Genomic DNA, 22971 nt, shown 5'->3' on the forward strand with positions numbered 1-22971 from the left:
TCCGTCCGCGTGGAATAAAAAAAAAACAAAATAGAGTAGCCTATGTCATCTTCCAGTCTCTACATCTATGCCAAATTTCATCGCGATCCGTTCAACCGCTACAAACTCTGACAAACATTCATCCATCTAAACTTTTGCATTTATAATATTAGTAAGATATGATGCTTTTAATATACAGATAATGGAGGTTATGCCGTATTTAAAACGGCTTAACGGATCTTGATAAAATATAACACAAATACAGAACAGTCTAGAAGAATAAATTCTTATTTCCTTGCGGGCGAAGTCGCTGCCAATAGCAAGTTTAACATATATCTGCCAATGTAGATATTGCTGACAATCGAAAATAAATCATTAATTTGAACCTTCTTCGGAGTAATTTTAACTGCAGGAGTATCTGCTATAAATAATTGTAAAGGAATCGCACGTGACTTCATAAATTAACCACATTTGAAACTTGTATCAAAAGTTAATATTCCCATCCCTGTCATACTCATTGAAGAAACTGAGATAACGATATGTTTGCAGCGGAAATTCACGGTTATCGTCTACGATAACTTGATGCATCATTAATTTGAAACGTGCTTTAGTACAAACAAAAGCATTGTTTTGATGAATTATTAAAGTTCACGTTTGATGAATACTTTTATATTTTTTTTTCATTGTCTATGCACGTATTTGATTGCGTTTGTACTCGCGAAACAAAGAGATACAATTTGTGTAAGAATGCCAACAAAACCGTATTCTCTGAATAGTTATTAGGTAAAATTGTTTTCATATATCTAGCCGCCCATATATTAAAAAAAATGCTTATTAACATGTATTAAAATCGCTTGTAAGGTAATTAGTACCATCTATAATCCCCTAACTACTCTATGTGGATTCAACACAGGTTTTAAAAGTTCAGATTGATCTATCGTCATTTTAGTCCTCACGCCGTAATCATCTTCGTTTATCACTTACCCTTTCATATTCGTATTTGGAATGCCCGCTCTATTATTAATTTGATACTCTATGTCGCAAAATAATTCAGGCGTGTTCAACACTAGATTATAACGCCTTGAAACTCTATATTTGTTAGGAGATATAGATATTGCGTTTTATGTATTGTATTTCAATTAATATTATTTTAAGTGAACGTATTCTCACACTGTTTATTGCCAATGTTTTTATTCACATTTTACCATAGACATGATATACCCCGTACTTTTTAAAGATCGTAGATGTTTTGTTTAAGAGGAAAGCATTTAAAATGCTTATAGTTAACCAAAAAAGTTACATTCCTGATTATTAAAAAGTTAAGATATATACAAAACTATTTATTTTTTATTACATCTCTTAATTGATTTAATTTTAAAATGCTTTTATAAATTTACATATATGCCTTTAAGTAACAAATGCATCTGTGGTATATGAAGTAATTTTTTTATTCTGGTTAATAAATAAAGAACAATAGATCTGCCAAAATTATTTGCAACTCAAAATGGTAACTTCAAACAACTCTAGAAATAAATACTTATTACCTGTCTTCAACTTCATCCATTAGCTATAAAATCGGCATCGATCAAAACAATGCTGATAACAGATCGGACAGTTTTCGTATTGAAATCCATTCTATCAATAATTACGTTGCTGAAATTAATTGATACTCTATCCTTGGTAATGTGCGTACTTCATTGACAAGTCGAGGTCGAGTCATCACGTTTGTGGATTAAAAAAACTATAGCAACTAATTACTTTAAAAATACATATCGTAACTCGAACATAATCGTTCATTATGATCGCTATGAAACTATGACGTCAGCATTCGTGAGATGTTCAGGATTAGCTTCAGTTGAGGTATATATTGGGTCAGTTCGTCTTACAGTATCACAGTTTTGTGTGAGCTTCACATTTGGCAGTACCTCTCCAACCAACATAAACATCAAAATGAAACTGGTAATAATTTAATTATGAATTTTAATTCTGAATTGTGTAAATATATTATTTAGCAAATAAATAAATTTTAAAACTATATAAATGAGAAAAATCAGACCATTATATGCTTTTATTTAACAAGTATTTAACTCTTAGATACTTTATTTTCAATTATTAAAACTATTATAGACCAATGTATGAAGCATATCTGTCTCAGTTCTCAAGTAAATCTAATTGTTTAACATGTAAAATAACTGTTCAACATTTTTTTTCAAGTTCATCGTCGCTGCTTTAGTCGCTGTGTGCGCCGCTGGTCGTCTCGAACATCTCGAGCGCTCTTACCTACCTCCTGACAGCAGCAATTCTCTAGGATTCGGTTCTAGCCGTTCACAAAACGGCTTCGGTTCCAACGGACAGGGAAGCCAAGGTTTCGGCTCCCACGGTTCCTCTGGCAATTTCGGCTCAAACGGCGGTTTTCATGGCGCCTTCGGATCGAACGGTGGTTCCAGTGCTGGTTTCCGTTCAAACGGCAATGGTTTCGGTTCATCAAATGGCAACGGATTTGGTGCTGCCACATCTAACCAGTACCTGCCACCTAACTACAGCTCATCTGGATCTCACGGTTTAGCTAGAAGTGGATCTATCGGAGGTATGATTTGACTCTACAAGCGTTGCCATGGCAACTTACTATTCAACAAATAATCTTCTGTTGTTCTTTTTATTAACTAGTTGACCTATTTTGAGATTCCTAGATTTGGTCATTCTCATTTAATTTATTAAGTACTCTTCTTATTTTGAATTCTTCCTTCCCAGCTCCAAGCACACAGTATGGTACTCCATCCTTTGGCAACAACGGTTTCGGAGCCCAGGGTGGGTCTCAGTATTCCCAGGGTGCGCAGTACCGCTCTCAGTCCGGTGGTGCCGGCCCCAGCAACCAGTACCTCGCGCCTGCTCGCTCCAACTCCTTCCAGAACGTTCCCCAGCAGAACTTCGACGAGCAGACTGGCTACCATTACTAGTGCATATATCTTTGTAACCGCTTAGCTAATGTGATTATTCTTTCAATGTTATATACTTGAATATATTTACTCGTATTAATAATTATATTTTCATTTACTTCCCTGATAACTTAAAAATACTTTTTTATCGAAGGGACAAAACTATCACCCGATATTAAATGACAATAGAAATTGAACCAATGCTATTTTTATAGTAATCGACATAAATTAATTTAACAACGCTGACGATTTAATCTCCTAGATGATTGACATCGTCTCAGAGGGTTGAGGTTACTAATTGTTAATCATATTCATACTACAAATGCGAAAGTTTGATGGATGTTTGTTTGAGTTTCTAGAATAAACGGCTGAATGGATTCCAATGAAATTTGGTATAAATATTGAAGTGAGTCTGGAAGAACATACAGCTTAGTTAACTGTAAACTATGCGCCGACAGTCAAGGGCAAAAGCTAGTTTAAAATTGAACATGGTATATCTTGTTTCGAAGACATGATGAACTAACCTGATGACCTTGACTAAACTTACAATCGGTATCAACTTAAAAACACATTCGACTCGAAATGTGGAATTGTCAATAGAAAATGTTTGTAAATCAAGGTTACAGGTCCGGATGTAGTTTTATAAACTAATTGCTTGACATCGTCCAATTAGAATGTTTTTCTTAGATTTTGAGTGTGTTTGGTACTTGAGAATTCGCTTGAGTGGGTTATGCAAAAATGTTATAATTATATTTAGACTCATTGCTGAATTTAAAGCGCGTATTGGGTCTGCATTTTTTTTTTTATAATATATGGTGGCAAACGAGCAAGCGGCCATTTGAATTCACCGAAATGGTAAGCGACCGCTGCCCATAAACATCAGCAATCGCAGATGCCTACCCTTAATTGACAGAGGAGACGCACATAAAAAGGACATTTCCCCTTCCTATGCGTCTCCTCCACTGTAAAATCCACTTTTCCTTCCCATCCTTTTCTCTTAAGAATAGGGTGGAAAGGGAAAGGGACTAAAATTAGGCATCATCATCCTCATTTTAGACATTCTATGAAAATTTTAAGCCAGTTGTAACTGAACAGTTCAACTCAATTTAAACTGTCAGTTAGAACTGACAGATGATGGAAGGCTTTATTTATTGATTCTAATAATACGTTCGCTGACGATTTTACGAGTAGAATGCACAGAGTATTTAGTATTTCAGATGAATTTATGTTAATTCAATCAATGAAAGGTGTAGTCAAGAAACATTACGATTATTCTACGACTACTTATCAGAAACGATTTAAATGTCGCAAAACGAGGAATGTACGTAGAGTTTGGTAATAAATTTGTTTCCAACAGAATGTATAAAATTATCTTAACATGAATGAAATCATATTAAACAAAAAAATATTTAAATTCATACAATGATGTTGAGTTTTAACTTTGACTTTATTGCGTAATTAATAAGTTTCATCTGTCAGGCGACAAACTCTATCAAACATCCATCCATCGATCCATACATCTAACATCACAAACTAATACCATTATCAGCTGCCAGCGACTACGACCGCATAGAATTAAAAAAAAAAAACAAAAATGAGTAGCCCATTGTGTTCTTCCAAACTAATATACAAATTACATCGTTATTCGTTCAGTCGTTTAGGCTACAAACTCTAATAAACATCCATCCATAAATCCATACATCTAATGAGGTTTCCGCAGTAACCTTGGCTTCGATTTAACGAGGACCATTACTCACGTACACATTACTCCTATTTCATATTACTTTAATAAGCACGTTGAACTAGTTCACCCTATAAACATAATACCATGACCAAATGTTGTATTTAAATTAACATTTTTGAAAATAAATCCTTTTAGTAAACACGTGTAAGACATTGGCATCTACATCTAACCATTTATATAAAAATAAAATTATAAATAAAACAAAAAAAAAAGATACAAAACAAATAAAATCAGTTCCCGGGCAAAAGGAAAAGGCTCAGCTGATACAGCCAGTCTAGATGTCCAGCTTGTCACTGAAGGCCGCGCTGGTTTTCAGCCTCTTATGTAAAACTAAGTTACAACTTATATAAGGGTTTACTTCTTTTTCTTAATAAAAATCCATATATGTAATGTGAGTAATTATATTTATTTATATACAAATAACATGAGAGCCCAGTCACATTACCTAAACGTTCACAAAAGTATATTTAATTAGTAATGGTAGCCGGTCTGCTCGTCGAAGTCCTGCTGGGGGAGGTTCTGGAAGGAGTTGGAGCGAGCAGGCGCGAGGTACTGGTTGCTGGGGCCGGCACTACCGGACTGAGTACGGCCCTGCGCGTACTGAGAACCACCCTGTGCTCCAAATCCATTGTTATTGCCAAAGGATGGAGTACCATACTGGGTGCTAGGAGCTGTGAAAATAGAAACAGTATTAAAATAATTAGCACTTTCACTTTAGCAAAACTATTTAAAAGTCATACCTCTTAAAGATGATCCGCTTCTAGCAAAGCCGTTAGACCCAGCTGAGCTATAATTGGGCGGCAAGTACTGGTTCGATGTGGCAGCATCAAATCCATTGCCGTTTGAACCGAAGCCAGTATCGGAACCACCGTTCGATCCGAAGGCGCCATGAGAATTCCCGTTTGAGCCGAAGTTGCCAGAGGGACTATGAGAGCCGAAACCTTGGCTACCCTGTCCGTTGGAACCGAAGCCGTTTTGTGAACGGCTAGAAGCGAATCCTAGAGAATTGCTGCTGTCAGGAGGTAGGTAGGAGCGCTCGAGGTGTTCGAGACGACCAGCGGCGCATACAGCGACTAAAGCAGCGACGATGAACTAGAAAAAAAAAGATCAGTATCTAATATCATTCGCTTCTGAATTTTTACTTGGAATTAATACTTACCTGTCACTTTAGTTGCAACTACGATATATACCAGATAAAGTTACAAGTATGACATTCAAATATTATATTACTTGGTTTGTTACTTCTAATTTGATAGTTTGGGTGAAATTTAAAACAAGAACTGTAATTAAGGACTTAGTAAGATCATAAGGGAGAGTAAAATACTGTAAGGAGAAGATGTTTTCATAAAAATTACAGGTAATGGATTCGAAAATATAATAGTAAAATGGATTACCAGTTTCATTTTGATGTTTGTGTTGGTTGGAGAGGTACTGCCAAATGTAAAGCTCACACAAAACTGTGATACTGTAAGACGAATTGACCCAATATATACCTCAACTGAAGCTAATCCTGAACATCTCACGAATGCTGACGTCATAGTTTCATAGCGATCATAATGAACGATTATGTTCAAGTTACGATATGTATTTTTAAGTAATTAGTTGCTATAGTTTTTTTAATCCACAAACGTGATGACTCGACCTCGACTTGTCAATGAAGTACGCACATTACCAAGGATAGAGTATCAATTAATTTCAGTAACGTAATTATTGTTAGAATGGATTTTAATACGAAAGCTGTCCGATCTGTTATCAGCATTGTTTTGATATTTGTTAATATTGTGTTTAGTAGTTAATGGATGTATGGAAATTTATCAATTTGAAATAGGAATATTTGCGTTCTATAGCAACTATAGCATAGCTGTTGTGCGATTGTCGATTGTTTCGCAGCCCAATTGTTTTGTTGCACAACTAAAAATCGAGTAGTGTACACACCTCTATATAAGCTCATAGGAATAAAAGAGACTAAACGGTTGTACGATAGTTTAGTTTTGCCAACTTTAACAATAGAATTGACATACGATACATAGATATATATTTCCTGTGTAACTTTCAATACCCGAGGATTACCCGAGGATGCGCCGCGGTTACTAAATGCACATGCTTATGGAATTCTCAGTCATATGTTTTATTAATTTAACTAAACGATGCATGTTTAAAATAAACCAGTTTTAGTTTGTTCTTTTCCGTCTGTACGTGTTGATAAATTTGTTACGATTTTTAACATACTTTTTGTTCTTCTTAATTGATGCAATACTTAACTTTTGTTCCGGAAAAAAAATGGACAACGACCAATCAATCATAATTTTATAATATAAAACTAGATTTTGCCCGCGATTCCGTTCGCGCGAGATTAAAAAAATAAAACTGAGTAGCCTCTGTGTTATTCCAGACTATCCTCTACATCTACCAAATTCCATCGAAATCCGTACAGCCGTTTAGGCTACAAACTCTAACAAACATCCATCCATCTAAACTTTCACATTTATAATATTAGTACGATGTTAAACACTACTATCTTTTGTTACTTGGATTTCATAAGCTTTTATCATACTAATATTATAAATGCGAAAGTTAAGATGAATTGATGGATGTTTGTTAGAGTTTGTAGCCTAATTGGCTGAACGGATTTCAATGAAATTTAGCATAGACGTAGAGGACAGTCTGGAAGAACACATGGGCTTTTGTTTTTTTTAATTCCACGCGGATGGAGTCGCGGGCGAAAGCTAGTACAATATGAACCCAAAATGTAACTGTATTGTACTGTTTGTAACATAGTTTTTTATGACTCAAGACACCAATGGCTAGAATCTTAGGTACATTTAACCATTCGTTAGTGTTACTGGTTCGATAAATATATGAAATGCGTTTCCGAATACGTAATTTGAGTTTCATTCCGTTAAAACACAGATCAAGCTAACAATTATGAATCACTAAGGGCCTGTCCCGCCATGGCGGGCATGTAAAATATGTAATGGCAATATCGGATTTTGTTCCCTTATCTGACAGTGACGTCATTTTTAAGCTATTTCAGTGACTATCAGCTATTGGTGGGACAGGCCCTTAGTAACGGGAACATAAATTGAAACTTCAACACAGCATAAGTCCTTACTTCTAAGATTACAAACATAACTGAATTTATAGTAATTTAAATAGCAAAGAATAAGAAACATAACCTCAAATTCATGCTAAATTGCACTTTAATCTTATCTTATTGTAGTCATCTAATAAATCGATTCAATTTGCATAAACACAACATTCGTATCAACTTCGAACCGACGATCCATCTCTAACAAATCACAGTAGTTGGTCAGGAAGCGATTTGACCCATGGGTCTATGTGCTAAAATTTTAAACTGCAGTTTCTGACACGGAAAGATCGTGAACATCGTCATTTCATACTATTACTAGTTTAAAAAAAAAACTGCCAACAGATCTGACTTATATATCTTACTAATATTATATAAAAATGTGAAAGTTTGGATGGATGTTTGTTAGAGTTTGTAGCCTAAACTGCTGAAGGGATCTCGATGAAATTTGGCATAGATGTAGAGGAGAGTCTGGTTGAACACATAAGCTACTTGCATTTGTTTTTTTTATTCCGCGCGGACGGAGTCGTGGGCGAAGCTAGTATTATAAATGCGAATGTTTGGGTGTTTATTAGAAAGTATCTCCAAAACAGCACAAAGAATCTAATGAAATTGGGCACATATGTAGTTACTATTTGTTACTATGTTTTTTATTTCGCACGGACTGACTTTCAGTGATTTAAATTACAACTTAAAGGGGGGAACAAAACTTCCTGTAATTTGAAGATTAGACTTCGAAAGTTTGCAACATTAAAAAAAACGGAAATAAATTCTCCTTTTGAACAATATACTTAGTAAGATTACAAACTGTCGATGTTCACTTACGGGCGGTATCGTCGCTACAATGTAGCACCAATGAAAGGTTTGTACAACCTCGCCTGTAAAAGTCGAAGTAAAATTATACATATCAAATCTCACCTCACAAATTGTGTGTTTAAGGCCGTTTACCTGATTGTCTTGTATTACAACCGCGTAGGTTAGAAGTCGAAACTAGTTACAGGGTATTTGATTACAAATTTAATAAAACGGAATAGAATTTGTGCAACAGATTATAAGATTATAAGACAGGTTTATAAGTATACGGTAAAATAAAGTTTGTTTAAAATGTAATGTTTAAAATATGTTTAATAGTTAAATAATTAAGTAATAATAAATAAATAAATAAGTTACCAAAATTAGAGAAGATAAAAAAAATAGCATTATCAACAACAAAGATAAAGCATACATTTTTAATTACAGGAATATCTTATTTTCTACAAGTTACGAGATTGCCACCTCTTTCTTGTGCTCGATTTCACCACCACATTTGATAGACATCTTTATTTAAAGACGAATTAGGTAATATAGCGCCTTCTTCTTAACTGAGCGCCAATAAGAAGAAAAGGTTTTGGTATCTGTTTGCTTATAACGCCATCTAGTGATAGCATTTACATAACTTCTTGTCGTCAATTCATCGGAGCGGTCGCGGCCGCTTTTTAATCTGTCATCTGTCATCGCGTCTGCAAAAACCACCAACGTCGTGCCGTGAGTTAAATTCAAATTTTGCTTAATTTATACAATTTACTATACAGTATCAGAAAGTAACTTTTTACAAAGCAATTAAATTATTTTATGTACAGATGAAATTTGTACTCTCCTCAAATTTTATTTGATGCAAAATTGTTTTGTAGTTAGGAGAGACTGATAATTAAATAACTAAAGAATTTTAAGAATATTCACCATGTTAAAATTATGAAAAAGCGCCATCTTTTATAAATTTCTCAAATTGTTTACTCATCACATGACTATCCATTTTAATCTTAGACGTATTACAGTTTGTGTACAGATGGCGCTTTACTAAATTATTAACAGATAACATAATTTATTTGAAAAATGTTAAAAGTCATTACCTTACATGCATGTTTCGTCCATTCATTCTTTTCAATTTATTATCTTTCTTACTAAATTTATAAAATCAAGGATTTAAACACATTAAACTTGATTAATTCTTATCCCTTGTATTATACCACAAATTAACCATCGACTAGGCCATTAAAAAACAAATGGTCAAGTTGCCTATGCTTTTTACCAGACTATGCTCTACATGCATGTCAAATTTCATGGAGATACCTTCTAACATACATCCATCCAAACCGCTTGATGTTTTAATAGTATGACTTGGTATGATCACATTTATGTGTAGGGATAGGATTAAATGAACAAAAGCAAGCACATATTCTCATGACCCTGTTTATGTGATCGCATTCTTCGAAAGTAAAGTTCTTCCGAAAATAATTGAACAGTCAAGGTTTAATTAAATCGATGTCATCCGATAATATCCAGTTTGGTACTTTAAATGGTTTTCGGGTTTTATATAAAAGTGTAAAATTAGTATCGTGGTCACAGTACTTCTTCAATTCTTTGTCAACACAGTAGAAAACATAAACGACATGAGAGTTGTAAGTATTAAATAAAAATTAACATATCTTTTGTGAAATAAACGTACTCTTACTAATATTATAAGTGCGAAAGTTTAGATGTATGTTTGTTAGAGTTTGTAGTCTAAACAGCTGAACGGATTTCGATGAAATCTGGTATAGATGTAGAGGATAGTCTGGAAGAACACATAGGCTACTCAGTTTTGTGTTTTTTAAATCCATGCAGACGGAGTCGTGGGTGAAAGCTAATACCAAACATTTTTTTTTATTTCAGATTGTATTGTGCACGTTCATTGCTGTAGCAGCCGCAGGCAAACTGCCTACAAGTAACTATCTACCTCCTAACCAAGGAGGTTCACCATCAAACAATTATTTACCACCAAACCAAGGAGGTAGTATTAGTACAGGATCTTTAGCTGGCGGTGCTTACGGCACTGGAAATAGACGACCTCAACAAGCCGCAGAGAAGAATGCAGCTATTCTTCAACAGATCCAGGAAATAGATGAAACAGGTAAGTCTAACGTATTATTAGAGAATTGAAGGCTGTTTGAAGAGTTAAGACGAGGAGTGCTGATCTTAACAACAAAAAGGCAGATAGGATAGAATTAATAGGATATAAAAAATGCATTGACTTTATTGCAGTATGTTTATTCGAAATACGAGTAACTGATACTAACAATAGAATACATAACGTTACTATAATTTTAAAAGCGGAAGTTTAGATTGACAGGTGTTTGTTAGAGTTTTTAATCAACACTGCTTAACAGATCTCGATAAAATTTGGCATAGATGTCTGGGAGAATACATAGGTTACATACTTTTTTTTTATTTAACTTAGACGAAGTTGAGGGAAAAGCTAGTACTTTAAAAATTTAGATAATATAAAGAAGATAGTTTAAGAAAAAAATATGTTATGGTATAAGTTGCTTCCCTTCCCAGGTTTCCGTTACTCCTACGAAACATCAAACGGTATACGAGCTGAAGAAGCGGGCGACGCATCTCGAACTCAAGGAGGTTTCGCATACAAGGGAGATGACGGCAACGTTTACTCCATAACATTCACAGCCGGAGAAGGTGGTTTCCGTCCTCAAGGGGCTCATCTACCAGTAGCACCTCCAACTCCTGAAGCTATACTTGCAGCGTTAGAACAGAATGCTAAGGATGAAGCAGCTGGAATTTTCGATGATGGTAATTTGCTCTTTAAACTAGTTATCTATACTTACATTATAGAGAGGAAAGATTTGTATTTTTGTATATATTGAAATAAGTCAAAAACTACTGAGCCAATTTTAAAAATTCTTTTACTGTTAGAAGGGAATTTATCGGTGAGTAACTGCCTATATATTTTAATTACGCGCGGGTGAAGTCGCGAGTAACAGCTAGTAATCTATAGTCTTGGAATTTTCTCTATTTAATTACTATAATATTCTATTCTCTATTAATTTGTATCCTAGAACTAACATAGTTATGATGAGCCATGCTTTTGGAATTTACCTCTGAATTATTTCTTAACTTAAATATGTCATCTTATATCAATATTTAGACACCAATATCGTCTCCGAAGTTTGTGAATGAATTTTCTTTAATAATTACTGTATAGTTTTAATCTGTAATGTTTTACAGGTCTGTATCATCCAGAACAATCGGGCAATCGCAGACCTGGCAGCGGCTATGGAGGCAACTCGCCCGGTTCCGGAAATTTCAACGCCAACACTGGTTACACATATTGATGTTCAATTCAATAAAATAGAAATATCAAATGACATAAAAGATTCAATTATTTAATAAATAGAATATTTAAAACCAGATTTAGTTTTACTTTACAAATATTAACATCTGAAATATAAATAAGAATCTCATTTTTTTATAATATAAGGTGGCAAACGAGCTAGCGGCCAACTGAATCCACCGAAATGGAAAGCGAGCGCTGCCCATAAACATCCGCAATTGCAGATGCGTTGCCTACTTATAATTGACAGGGGAGGAGACGCACATAAAGAGGACATTTCCCCTTCCTATGCATCTCCTCCACCGTCAAATTCACTTTTCCTTCCCATCCTTTCCTCTTAAGAAAAGAGTGGAAAGGGAAAGGGACTAAAATTAGGCCTCCGGCACCACACTCATCAGACGAAACGCAGAATTGCTTCCACTTCACGCCTGTTTTCTGTGTGGTCGTGGTATTGCACCGGGCGAGTCGGCCCATTTGTGCGAAGATGTTAAATCGGGCTCTTCCATTGTCATTTATTTCCTATCTACTTTTGCAGTAGTAATTTATTTTCACAAGGTTTTACCTTTAAAGATATTACTAGATAATGATCTTCAGCTATTTGTTGATATGCCTTTAAATTGTGTTGCAAGTCTCTTGCTTGCTTGCTATTTGGGTAAAAAATAAAATATCAAATGTATGAAATTACAAAAAAGATTTTATTCATAGAATAAATAATCGCCTCATTTTCTCACTGGTAATCGATATGACTATGGTAATACATTTTTATCCAATATTAAACACTATATGATCACGCACTCTTTCTTAGTTACTAAGGCAGAAAAGATTGTTATTTATTATGAAATTTTCATTCACAAAATATAGAGCGAGCATATATCGAAGACTTAGAAAAATTTCAAGTTAAAGTCAACAAAAACAAAAGACTAATTATTGTTAATATCAATAGATAGGATAAAATTAATTTTAAAATATCTATTGACAAGTTAAATGTAGTTAGAGAAACAGCTTCTGAAGACATCACAGAAATAAATAATACTATAGCAATTATAAAATCAGTTTTTCTTTAGATTGGGGAATATCCTATAATCCATCTAAATATGGTCACTCTAAATTTCGAACGGAAATTTCATGATAGATATATCGATGATAACTTAATACTGGCAATTGCTAAGCTTAGAACTTGTAGGCCTGTCGGAATCCGGTGCTCTGGGCGCGGTATTGTTGCTGCTGACCACCTCCGTATTTACCTGGGTTGTATTGACCTGGAAGAAAGAATTAAATTAGCAGACGTAAAACTTAATTATCTAAGACTTAGAGTGCGTCTTTATAGTTTTTAATAGACAAAAGTCAGAGACCAAAGCTCCAGTGGATAGATGTATACCATGAACTGAAAAAAATTGCAAAAGCAAATTGTAAGACCGTAGTTTGAGACTTAAATGTAAAACGTTGCTGGACCAAGCCAAGGTCCATAAAGGCATATAGCGCTAAGAAGATAAAGTAATTCTACCATCTATACTACTTTGGTTAATGCAGATGAACAAAGATGATAATGCCTTTAAATAATGCTAGTTTTGTAAAAAAAAGATTTAATATAATTTCCGTTAATTATGTTCAAAGTTAGTTACTTATTCAAGTTAACCAAATTATAAACTCTTAACGAGCATACAAACATTATTATAATAAACTCCATAAAAACAAAACACAATCTACATTCCTCATTAAATCTAACTCCGCACATCATAATTTGAAATCTTCTCATAAATTTAACCAACCTAAACATAACCTTGATTATGGTAATGTCAACTTTATTACTATTAACATAAGATAAATTAAGGTGCATAATAAATTGGCTGCCGCTTCTATGAATGTGATTCAGAGTGAGAGGTCATTGTGCAATACACAAAGGTCGGTGCAGTGTGTAACATCACTGAGCCTAACTCCCGGTGCAAGGACAAAGACCGTGTGAAACGGATGTTGCCTATTATTTTTGGAACGTTCTTTTGTCATAAAAATAATAACACATTTTGTTAAATTGTACCAGAAAGAACATCACTATTATAACTAAGCGAAAGAGGATTTTAAATTCGTGAATGTTAGAAAGAACCACATTTTAAAACCATTGGAACAAGCGAAAATTAATTAAAAACGGCTCAACTGGTTGAAGTTGAATGGGCTCCAAACCATCGATGATCTCACAAGGGTTTTGCGATAGTTCAGTCAAAGGGGCACAATCTAAGTCTTCAAAGTAAGGATAAACTAGAAATACAATTGATATCTAGTGCATCCAAGACTGCACATCACATCAATGTACAAGATAACATTTTTTATCGTGTCACGATTGAATCCTTGATTGTAGATTGTAATACAATTTCTCCATCTATGTAATATCTTACTAATTCTTTTGAGATATAGAAATATCTGATTTATTTAAAGGTATTTATTTCATCGCCGAAACTTGTTCCTAACAGGCCAATAGTGAAAGATGCATATAATTTTTCGGTGTGGTGTAACAAGTTTGCGGTCGCACGATTGTTATTTGATAATGCTAGAAAACCGCATTGTTTTCGGAGGTGTTCAATTCGCGGTACGTACAGTCTATTCAATTATCTTTGTACAAATTCATCTTCCCAGGCATTCAGATGAGGAGGTATTGAAAAATTATTAAAACCGGATAATTTTGTTGTGAAATTCCACCGTTGTGACACTTATTATCGTATCTAATTTGTGGAGGACAAAAAGAGATCAACTGTTTGAACTGTCGAAACCCGGAATTCGATGTACAAGAGCATTTTCTATAACCCGTGTTATCCCATTGCAAAGACAATAAAAGTCAATTTCCTGTAATTTCTAAATGAGTTACACATTTTAAATTTCTTATTTATCTACTGGTTAATATTGCAAACAAGACTTGCGTATATTCCAGCCATTATTTTCACATTACGCACCAATTGCGTTGCAATACAGGCGGTATAATGTGATAGGTCAGCCGGTTAAGCGGGATAAACGCCGAGAGGAATCGACTGGCTGTTATTTACGACGTTCTTTGATAACAGATTAGATAGAAATTGCGAAGATTGTTCAGTTATTTTCATTGCTTCTGGCAATTCAGAAATTTCGAGATTTCTAGAAAGAACCTTAAGTATTTGAAGGGACTAGTGCTGTTCTTTAGTTAAAGCAGTCAAGCTTTGCAATGAAGTAAGACATAGATATATGAGCTTTAGACAGAAAGAGCTAATTGTACTTGTCTAGATTCATAATAGTTCATTCAATCAATGTGTTTGAAACAGCTAAGCTGTTGTGTGCTCGAGCAAACATTATGCAAGTCTCGACTACATAACGTTTCAACGATTGATGAACTATTGTTGTCCTTTACATAGCACTGACAGAAGAATTTCTAGTTTAGTTATGACATATCCATTTCTAGAAGATTGCATGTGACTGAGATGCGTATGTTTAGATAGATGTGTGGTATGACACGAAGGGATAAAGTCAGGAATGTGTTACAGGAAGATTGAAAGTAGCGCTAGTGGTCGAGGAATTGAGAAGCAAAAGGTTAGCTTGGTATGGACATGTTATGCGACGAGATGACAGGGACACAAACCAGTATCTGTTAAGATTGAATATGGATGGCTACAAGGGTAGAGGAAGACCGAAAAAAGTATGAATGGATTGTGCAAAAGAGAATATGCTTAAGAAAGTGGATTCAGATATGACGGCCGATAGAAATGTATCGAAGACCAGCACACACAAAGGGCAAGTTGATGATGATTTCTATAGATTTTTCAAGAATAATAATTGCTTAATAATACTGACCATCGTCAATGATACCAGCGGCTTCATCAGCTGCGTTCTGGGCTAGAGCCTTGAGGATGGCTTCAGGAGTGGGGGGAGCGGTAGGCAGATGCGCGCCCTGGGGCTGGAATCCAGCCTGGCCGGCGGAGTAGCTGATGGCGTAAACTTGGCCATCATCTCCGGTGTACTGGAAACCACCTTGAGCTTCGATACCCTCGACCTGGAAAGTGAATTGAGAAATTTGTTAGAAAAACATTTTAATTGAATAATTTTCATTTTATACTTTTTATATTATATTTAAATCGTTATCTAGTTAAGTAAATCACGTAATAACTTTGTATCATATGTGATATTAAATTTCGAACGATCCCGTCATTCAAGTCATCTAGAATGTTCCACATATCAATTTACTCTTCCTAATGATGATTACATCGGCTTTTTATTACGAAACTATAACACGTTGAATAATTCGTTATGCAAATGTTAAAAAGTATAGTCAAGGCCTGTACAACTTTTATAAATACTATCTTTACAACATATGTTTTTATTTACTTTAGATCTAAAATCTTTATTGTCTTGTTACGAAATTTCTTTACTTGTTTCGTCCATTTTTTCCCCGTTTATTATCACAAGTTCTTTTAAGAGAGCGCACACCTTTGACAAAACTATCGCACAACTGTTTAGTCTTTCTTTGATTCCTATGATCTTATATGGAGGTGCGCACACTACTCTATTGCGCAACTAAACAGTCGAATAGCTGCGAAACAAACGACAATCGACAAAAAACCTAATTGAATCTTGTCATAAAATGGCATAAACTCATTCAGGGTCAAATCTCGTTCACAATATTGAACAATGTATAGGTCACATACGATAATCCTTGGCACGTACTAGATGTGACAGTTAACAGATGAAGTGCAAATGTTAACAGATCATTAAATTAATATCTTCGTACGTAATTACTAGGTTAATGTAAACTTTAACATCCTGTCAAAAATGATTGATTAAAGTAAGTATAAGTCGAGAATGTATAATTAGATCTAGGAGTAGGCCGTTTGCATAATGTACTCGACCTTTCGAATATCGGTCGACGGAGCTGGCCACTGCCCTTTTCATCATTGCAATCTAACACATGGGATCGTCTTTGACTAGGGTGACTGCATGTGACATACTAAAAGGGACTGAATATTAAATATTTAAATTTATGTTCAAATTTTGGTAAAAGAAAATTTTAAGCGCATACTATTAAAACTTTTACCAAAGATCATATGAAGGACGTTTGTAAAGTTTATGCTTACGAAATTTTATATTGCTCGTTTAGGGTCACATTTTCCTTAACTAAAATTTTTTTGCCGTATAAATTACTTTTTCACTGTCATTACTATTTGTTGATAAAACAACAATGTTCATAATAAAAAAATCTTATTAAAATCATCAAGGTCCAGTCCTACATTATCATGGTGACCCTAGCATTTTATACAGGTGCGTCTCGGTTGGCATGTCATGATTCAGTTGATCTTTGACCTGTATTAACATTTTATTTATGTGATGCAGCCACATGACATTTATTGGCAAACATTTTTTTCCATGACTCGAGAATCCTTATTCTGTTGTAATTAAATATTTATTGCAGACATTATTGTGGATTAGGTCCAACTTAAGTAGCTACATAAAAGCAAGATAATGTAATTTGGAATGTAATTTTTCTAGATAAATAAATAAAAGGACTATTGCCAATAAAATTTACAACATGGATTTTTACAGACTTTTACTTTTTTAACTGTCCCAATGTTTGTTAATCGTAACAATCATTCAATAACAAGATCTTCGACTCTTCTTGAAAATTAAGAAGAGTTGCAGAACTTTTTATTGACGGACTGTTACGATATCTGTTTGCATGCCAACTACAAATTGTAATGATTTAGAACTCATCAACTATTTCAAAGTTCATATCTTACCTCTTGCCCCTGTTCCTCAGCTTTGATTCCGTTTTCAGTTTCGTAGTTGAATCTGTATGAATCTTCTTTGACATCCGCGTCGTAAGCAAGAATGCGGGCGTTCTTTTCTAACGACGCCTGAGGACGGCTGGATTCATAGGACGGCGCGAACGCTGATGCAGCGATGCCGAACAGGGTGGCGATAAGTACCTAAGGATAAAAAAGCTTTGCTATAATACCTTTTGGTGTCAATTTGACAACTATTACTACGGTGGTGTGATCACACTTCGATTTGGTATATTCTACTGCTTAGTTAGTGTTTTATATGACATATCTTATTTTTGATGGCTCTTAAAAAATGCGAGATAATTCTTTAAACATGAATAAGATAAAGATGCAATAAATATGATCATAAAATAGACAATAATAATCTACAGTCATTTATCTATTCAACGTAATTAACATAGTTATATAGAAATTATTATTAATTCTACTTGTAAACTGTACTACAATAAAACTCCTACATTCTGTGAATAAACGCTCGTACTTTTTAACAATCGAGCATATTTTGCATTCAAACAAAAACATAAAGACGACATCAATCGATTTGACAAAAATACAGCATTGTTTTTTAAATAAAAATATACATAAAGCATTTATTAAAAGTATTTACGTTAAACGGAACATATTAAATTTTACGATAGTATTACGATTGGTGTTGCAATGTTTCCTTGTATTATTTCTTGTTCAATCCATTTTCAGGTAATACGCAAAAAACTGTACCTAAAATAAACAATTGATAAACTAAATGTGATGTCTATTTTAAATGAATTTAAGATAGTACTATCTGTTGCCCGCGACTTTGTGCTCTACATCTACGACCAATTTTAGAGATATCTGTTTGACCTTTCTGGATATATGATACAAACATCCATCCATCTAAACTTTCGAAATTATGATATTAGTATTAATATAATATCGTCTGTTTCTCACAATAATAAAAAAAGTTACCATTTTAGTATTAATCTGTTAATTAATAAAATTAATAAACATCACATTCCGGTTTCACACATCACTGAAGACTGTTGTGAAATGTTTAAAAGCGTCATTTAAAACTTAATTGCCCAGACAGTCTTTGTAACAGTCTATTCACGAATTTGTCTAATGTTGACTATTTTTTGTCTATGACTGTTAAAACTTTTTAACTTTAAAATAGCAGTAATGTACATATTGTAAAATTCTACACGTAAATTGTTAACATTTAATAATTCTTTACACTTTAGTTAATTTAAACGCATGAAATTAATTAATAAAAAAAAAATTATTACAAAACTCTGAAATAAAAAAAAATAGGCACAAAAGTTATGGTTTTTGATAATCCTATAAAGATATCCCTTAGTTTATTCTTTGACAATGATTGTCTAATCTATGACACTGAATATCCACTCACCAGTTGCATGGCGATGCTTTGACAGGTCGGAGGTGAATTCTCGAATGATGATAGTTGTACCTTCCCTCCCCTATTTATACGCATCGCCGTATGTTACAAAATTCATACTTTATAATGAAACTACGACTTTTCCCAATAAATAAAATGAACTTTTGACATCTTTTTTTTTCGGGTTCAATAGATTTGATATTTCATAGCAATTGTGTATGAAATTTTAGACTTTTTAGACTCTAGGAGTTATTTAACCTTTTGACCTAAAGAAAGCTAGAAAGATTTACAACTCACTGAACGCCATTTCTTTGGTTTAATGGTTAGCAAGTCTCTACTGTAAATTTGGTAAGAGAAAACTTCAATTAGGGAATCACTTTTATCTTTATAGACTCTATAGCGATTACTGAGCGTTTTTTTTTACAAAACTCATATTTCTGCCTATCTTAAGTTTATGCAGATAAGTGTTTAAGTAGCAATTTTATCGACTACAACTATTTTTTTTTAAATACAGTAAAAAGAAAGCTTCAAAGAAAAATTACTGTATAGAATGATATCCGGATTCCTTAATAAATACCTCAAATATAGTTTAATAAAACGGGGTACACAGTAATAGTAACGAGTACTTTATAACTTACTAGCTGTTCGCATGCGGCTTCATCCGCATGGAATCAAAAAAAAATTATTTAATTGTTTTCATTTGTCAAATTGACAATTGCAAATGTCAAAATAGCAAATACCTTACTATGGCAATTTTGCTTCCTTTATGTTTGCAGCAACTTATGGTCTCTTTCCCACATTAGGGTTTTTATACAAAATATTTACCCCCTAAGTTTCATGGCGTGAAAATATATAGCCTAAAGCGTGACAAAAATATGCTGTAATTGCTGACATCTTAGGCAACAAAGAAGTGTGTTTACGCTTTATTATAATAGTATAGAAGTATCTCTTCTTGAATAAGATATTATAAGTAATTAATACTTAAAGAGTTTCTAACTACAACAGTATAGAAAAATAATTAAATTTAATTGATAAATAAATAAATTAATTTAATTTATCTTTATCCAAATTGGAAATGTTAAGTTTTTTAACTATTAACTTAATATCTCAGTTTAATTTTCACAACTATTATAGTTATGTTATAACTAAAATTATTTTAACCTTTTATTTCTCATTTTCGATACCATTATAAGTAATCTTTTTTTATATGGGAGCGTTATTTTCGAGGTTATATTGCAGAAGCGAATATAATCTAACGCCTTGTTTTATCATTTTTCAGTTCGTAACGGACAATTATTTAATAGTTCGCATGTTTGTTTGTATATTACTCACGTTTAGTATTATTAAAGGTTATTAGAACGTAGCTAGGTATAATATTTACTAGTTACTTATGTCACCGGAAAATTGTTAACATAATCATTTTGAAATCATACTAGCAACTAAGAAATAATATCAAATTAATTTTGTAAATGCAAAAGATTAGATAGATGTATGTTTGTTAGAGTTTGTAGCCTAAATATCTGAATATATTTTTGACATTTGGCATATATGTATGCCATAGTCTGGAAGAAAACATAGGCTTACTTTTATTTTTCTTAATTCCACGCGAACGGCGTCGCGGGTAGTTAGTTACTTTACAAAATCTTATTAAGAATATTTCATTTACTATTTAGGTATTCAATTTCATTAATTTATGAACTGTTGAGAATTAATTAAATGTCTTTGTGATCCATTCAAACACTAGCTGAAATTTTATAATGTTTAGGCAGTTTGTGGATTAATAGATTTCACGACCTGCCGCTACCATACATGGTATACGGTTATAAAGTTAATTTGTGTGTTTTAAGATTTCCACATTAGGAGTGTCTTCACTGGCCATCTGATTTACGATAAACTATACGTAACCTGTTTATAATAATACAGACTTGTCGAAATAAACTCTCACTACAAATTCTGAACGTATATTAAAAGTTTTATATTAAAAAAAATTAAGCCACCGTTAAATATGAATACGGTTTAAAAAAAAAAGTTAATATCACACATTCCTTTTATTATTTCAACCTATGAATATAACGTATTAAATGATAATGTATTAAAATTTTTCATAGACAAGTTAACAAATTAAAATTCATATTTTTTTCTTAGCTAACTAATATACTAACGTAACTGGCCTTTCCCGCGACTCCGTCCGCGTTAATTTAAAAAAAAAGTGAGTAGCCTATGTATACTGCAAGGCTATCCTCTACCTCCATATCCAATTTCATCGAAATTCGTTCAGTCGTTTAAGCTACAAACTGTAATAAACATCCATCCATCTGAACTGCCGAATTTATAATATTTGTAAGATAATTATGATTACTTGCGAAGTAAAATTGTCTACAACTGTGTTCAGAGTACTTTGTGTGGGACAACTTCAATTTATATAACATTTTTTACAACACCTAAATTATTTCAACACTAAGGGTCTCCCATAATTACTACTATATGTATCTCAGTTTAGCTGTTAGTGTTGCTTTATTCACCTACAACGCTCATTTCCACTTTCAAAATAACAAAAGACGATCTTAAAATAAAAAGACGATCGTGGGTCTATAACCTTCACCTTTGGGTGCGGCATTTCCTTTTGGCATACCAACGTTGTACTGAATGAATTCTTATACCTTCGAAATATAACTGTTATTTAAAAACATATAGGTTGTTATAATTCTTTCTCTTGTGCTCTTTTCAATAGCAAACAGTCATCTCCTAATTAAAGACAAAAGACGGTTGCAAAATTGATGACGCAACAAAATGCATTCGTTCGTCAAGTTATTTTACAGCCTGCATCTAGCTCTTTCAATTCTGCAATATCATATCAATTTTAGAAGCCCAGAATGAGACCTAAAAGGCCTTTATGTCTTTAGACCAAGGCCTCATGATCTTCAAGGTCTCTCTAGAAGTTGAGCTTATTTTGGTAACATATACACAGCTTGTTTGCAATGACTTCTTGAAACATTAAAGTGTTACAAAATTATGATTCAAGTCTGCAATAGATTTATTCTTATGCCGCAAGAAGATCCTGTTCTTTCCTTGATTAATCGATAATAACACAGTACGCATAAAGCTTGGGATACACCAGGTTAAGTTAATCAATTACATATATTTTATTATTACGTATTTTTAATTCTAGTCTTAAAATGAGACTAGGTATTTCCGTTTCATTGTTACTAAAAGTACTAAAAACACAAATAAATGTCTATAAGAATAGTTCTTGTATTGCTAGATATTTTTGGTCAAATGCTCTATACCTAAAAAAAAATCCATAACCCTAAATCCAGTTCACTTAATTTTACTCAGAAGATACGATTTTCTCATTGTTTTTAGATAATCTCTTTAAACATTAATCATTGTGGCAAACAAAATTTAATTAAAATCTCACGGCTGAGTTCCCCAATGAGGCAATCAATTTGCTTAACACCTTGTAGCTAGTCAAAAATTAATACTGATATACGAAAACTGCATTACATACTGCATTTAACTCGTTTTATTATTTTTTTTTATAACATAAGGTGGTAAACGAGCAAGCGGCCACTTGAAACCGCCAAAATGGCGAAGCGACCACTACCCCTTTCCATCCTCTCCCTTATAAGAAAAGGGTGGTAAAGAGAAAGGGACTTAAATTAAGCCTCCGGCACCACACTCATCAGACGAAACACGGAATTGCTTCCATTTCACGCCTGTCTTCTGTGTGGTCGTGGTATTATACCGGGCATGCCGGCCCATTTGTGCTAAGATGTTAAAGCGGGCACTACCACTGTTAAAACTACACTACCACTGTTATGCTTTCAAATGACTATAAAGTATTTACAAATACGCGGTACTGGAATTAGTTAACAAGGGTCATGTAATGTTTACGTTCTTACATTTCTTTAAC

At 33.5% G+C, this 22971-nt stretch overlaps 4 protein-coding genes across 4 annotated transcripts; 2 read left to right on the plus strand and 2 right to left on the minus strand.

Annotated features, from left to right (window-relative positions):
• Positions 1-1874: 1874 nt before the first annotated feature.
• LOC106102283 (pupal cuticle protein 36-like) lies at positions 1875-3018 on the plus strand. Its single transcript, XM_013281710.1, has 3 exons — positions 1875-1938; positions 2194-2566; positions 2731-3018. Exons 1-3 carry the CDS (start codon positions 1930-1932, stop codon positions 2934-2936), a joined length of 588 nt encoding a protein of 195 aa, XP_013137164.1. The 5' UTR covers positions 1875-1929; the 3' UTR covers positions 2937-3018.
• Positions 3019-5072: 2054 nt separating this feature from the next.
• On the minus strand, positions 5073-6114 carry LOC106102248 (DEAD-box ATP-dependent RNA helicase 9). The gene is made up of 3 exons (XM_013281671.1): positions 6054-6114; positions 5400-5751; positions 5073-5330 (listed from the first exon to the last, which is right to left on the minus strand). The coding sequence occupies exons 1-3, from the start codon at positions 6060-6062 to the stop codon at positions 5131-5133; spliced, it is 561 nt and encodes a 186-aa protein (XP_013137125.1). The 5' UTR covers positions 6063-6114; the 3' UTR covers positions 5073-5130.
• A 4037-nt stretch (positions 6115-10151) lies between these two features.
• Positions 10152-11971, plus strand: LOC106102247 (pupal cuticle protein 27-like). Its single transcript, XM_013281670.1, has 4 exons — positions 10152-10185; positions 10439-10676; positions 11105-11353; positions 11789-11971. Exons 1-4 carry the CDS (start codon positions 10177-10179, stop codon positions 11893-11895), a joined length of 603 nt encoding a protein of 200 aa, XP_013137124.1. The 5' UTR covers positions 10152-10176; the 3' UTR covers positions 11896-11971.
• Positions 11972-12568: 597 nt separating this feature from the next.
• Positions 12569-19121, minus strand: LOC106102561 (cuticle protein 3-like). The gene is made up of 4 exons (XM_013282079.1): positions 19071-19121; positions 17642-17830; positions 15705-15903; positions 12569-13153 (listed from the first exon to the last, which is right to left on the minus strand). Exons 1-4 carry the CDS (start codon positions 19077-19079, stop codon positions 13065-13067), a joined length of 486 nt encoding a protein of 161 aa, XP_013137533.1. The 5' UTR covers positions 19080-19121; the 3' UTR covers positions 12569-13064.
• Positions 19122-22971: the final 3850 nt, after the last annotated feature.

The sequence above is a fragment of the Papilio polytes genome, unplaced genomic scaffold, assembly GCF_000836215.1.
Source record: "Papilio polytes unplaced genomic scaffold, Ppol_1.0 DF823923.1, whole genome shotgun sequence".
NCBI lineage: Eukaryota > Metazoa > Arthropoda > Insecta > Lepidoptera > Papilionidae > Papilio > Papilio polytes.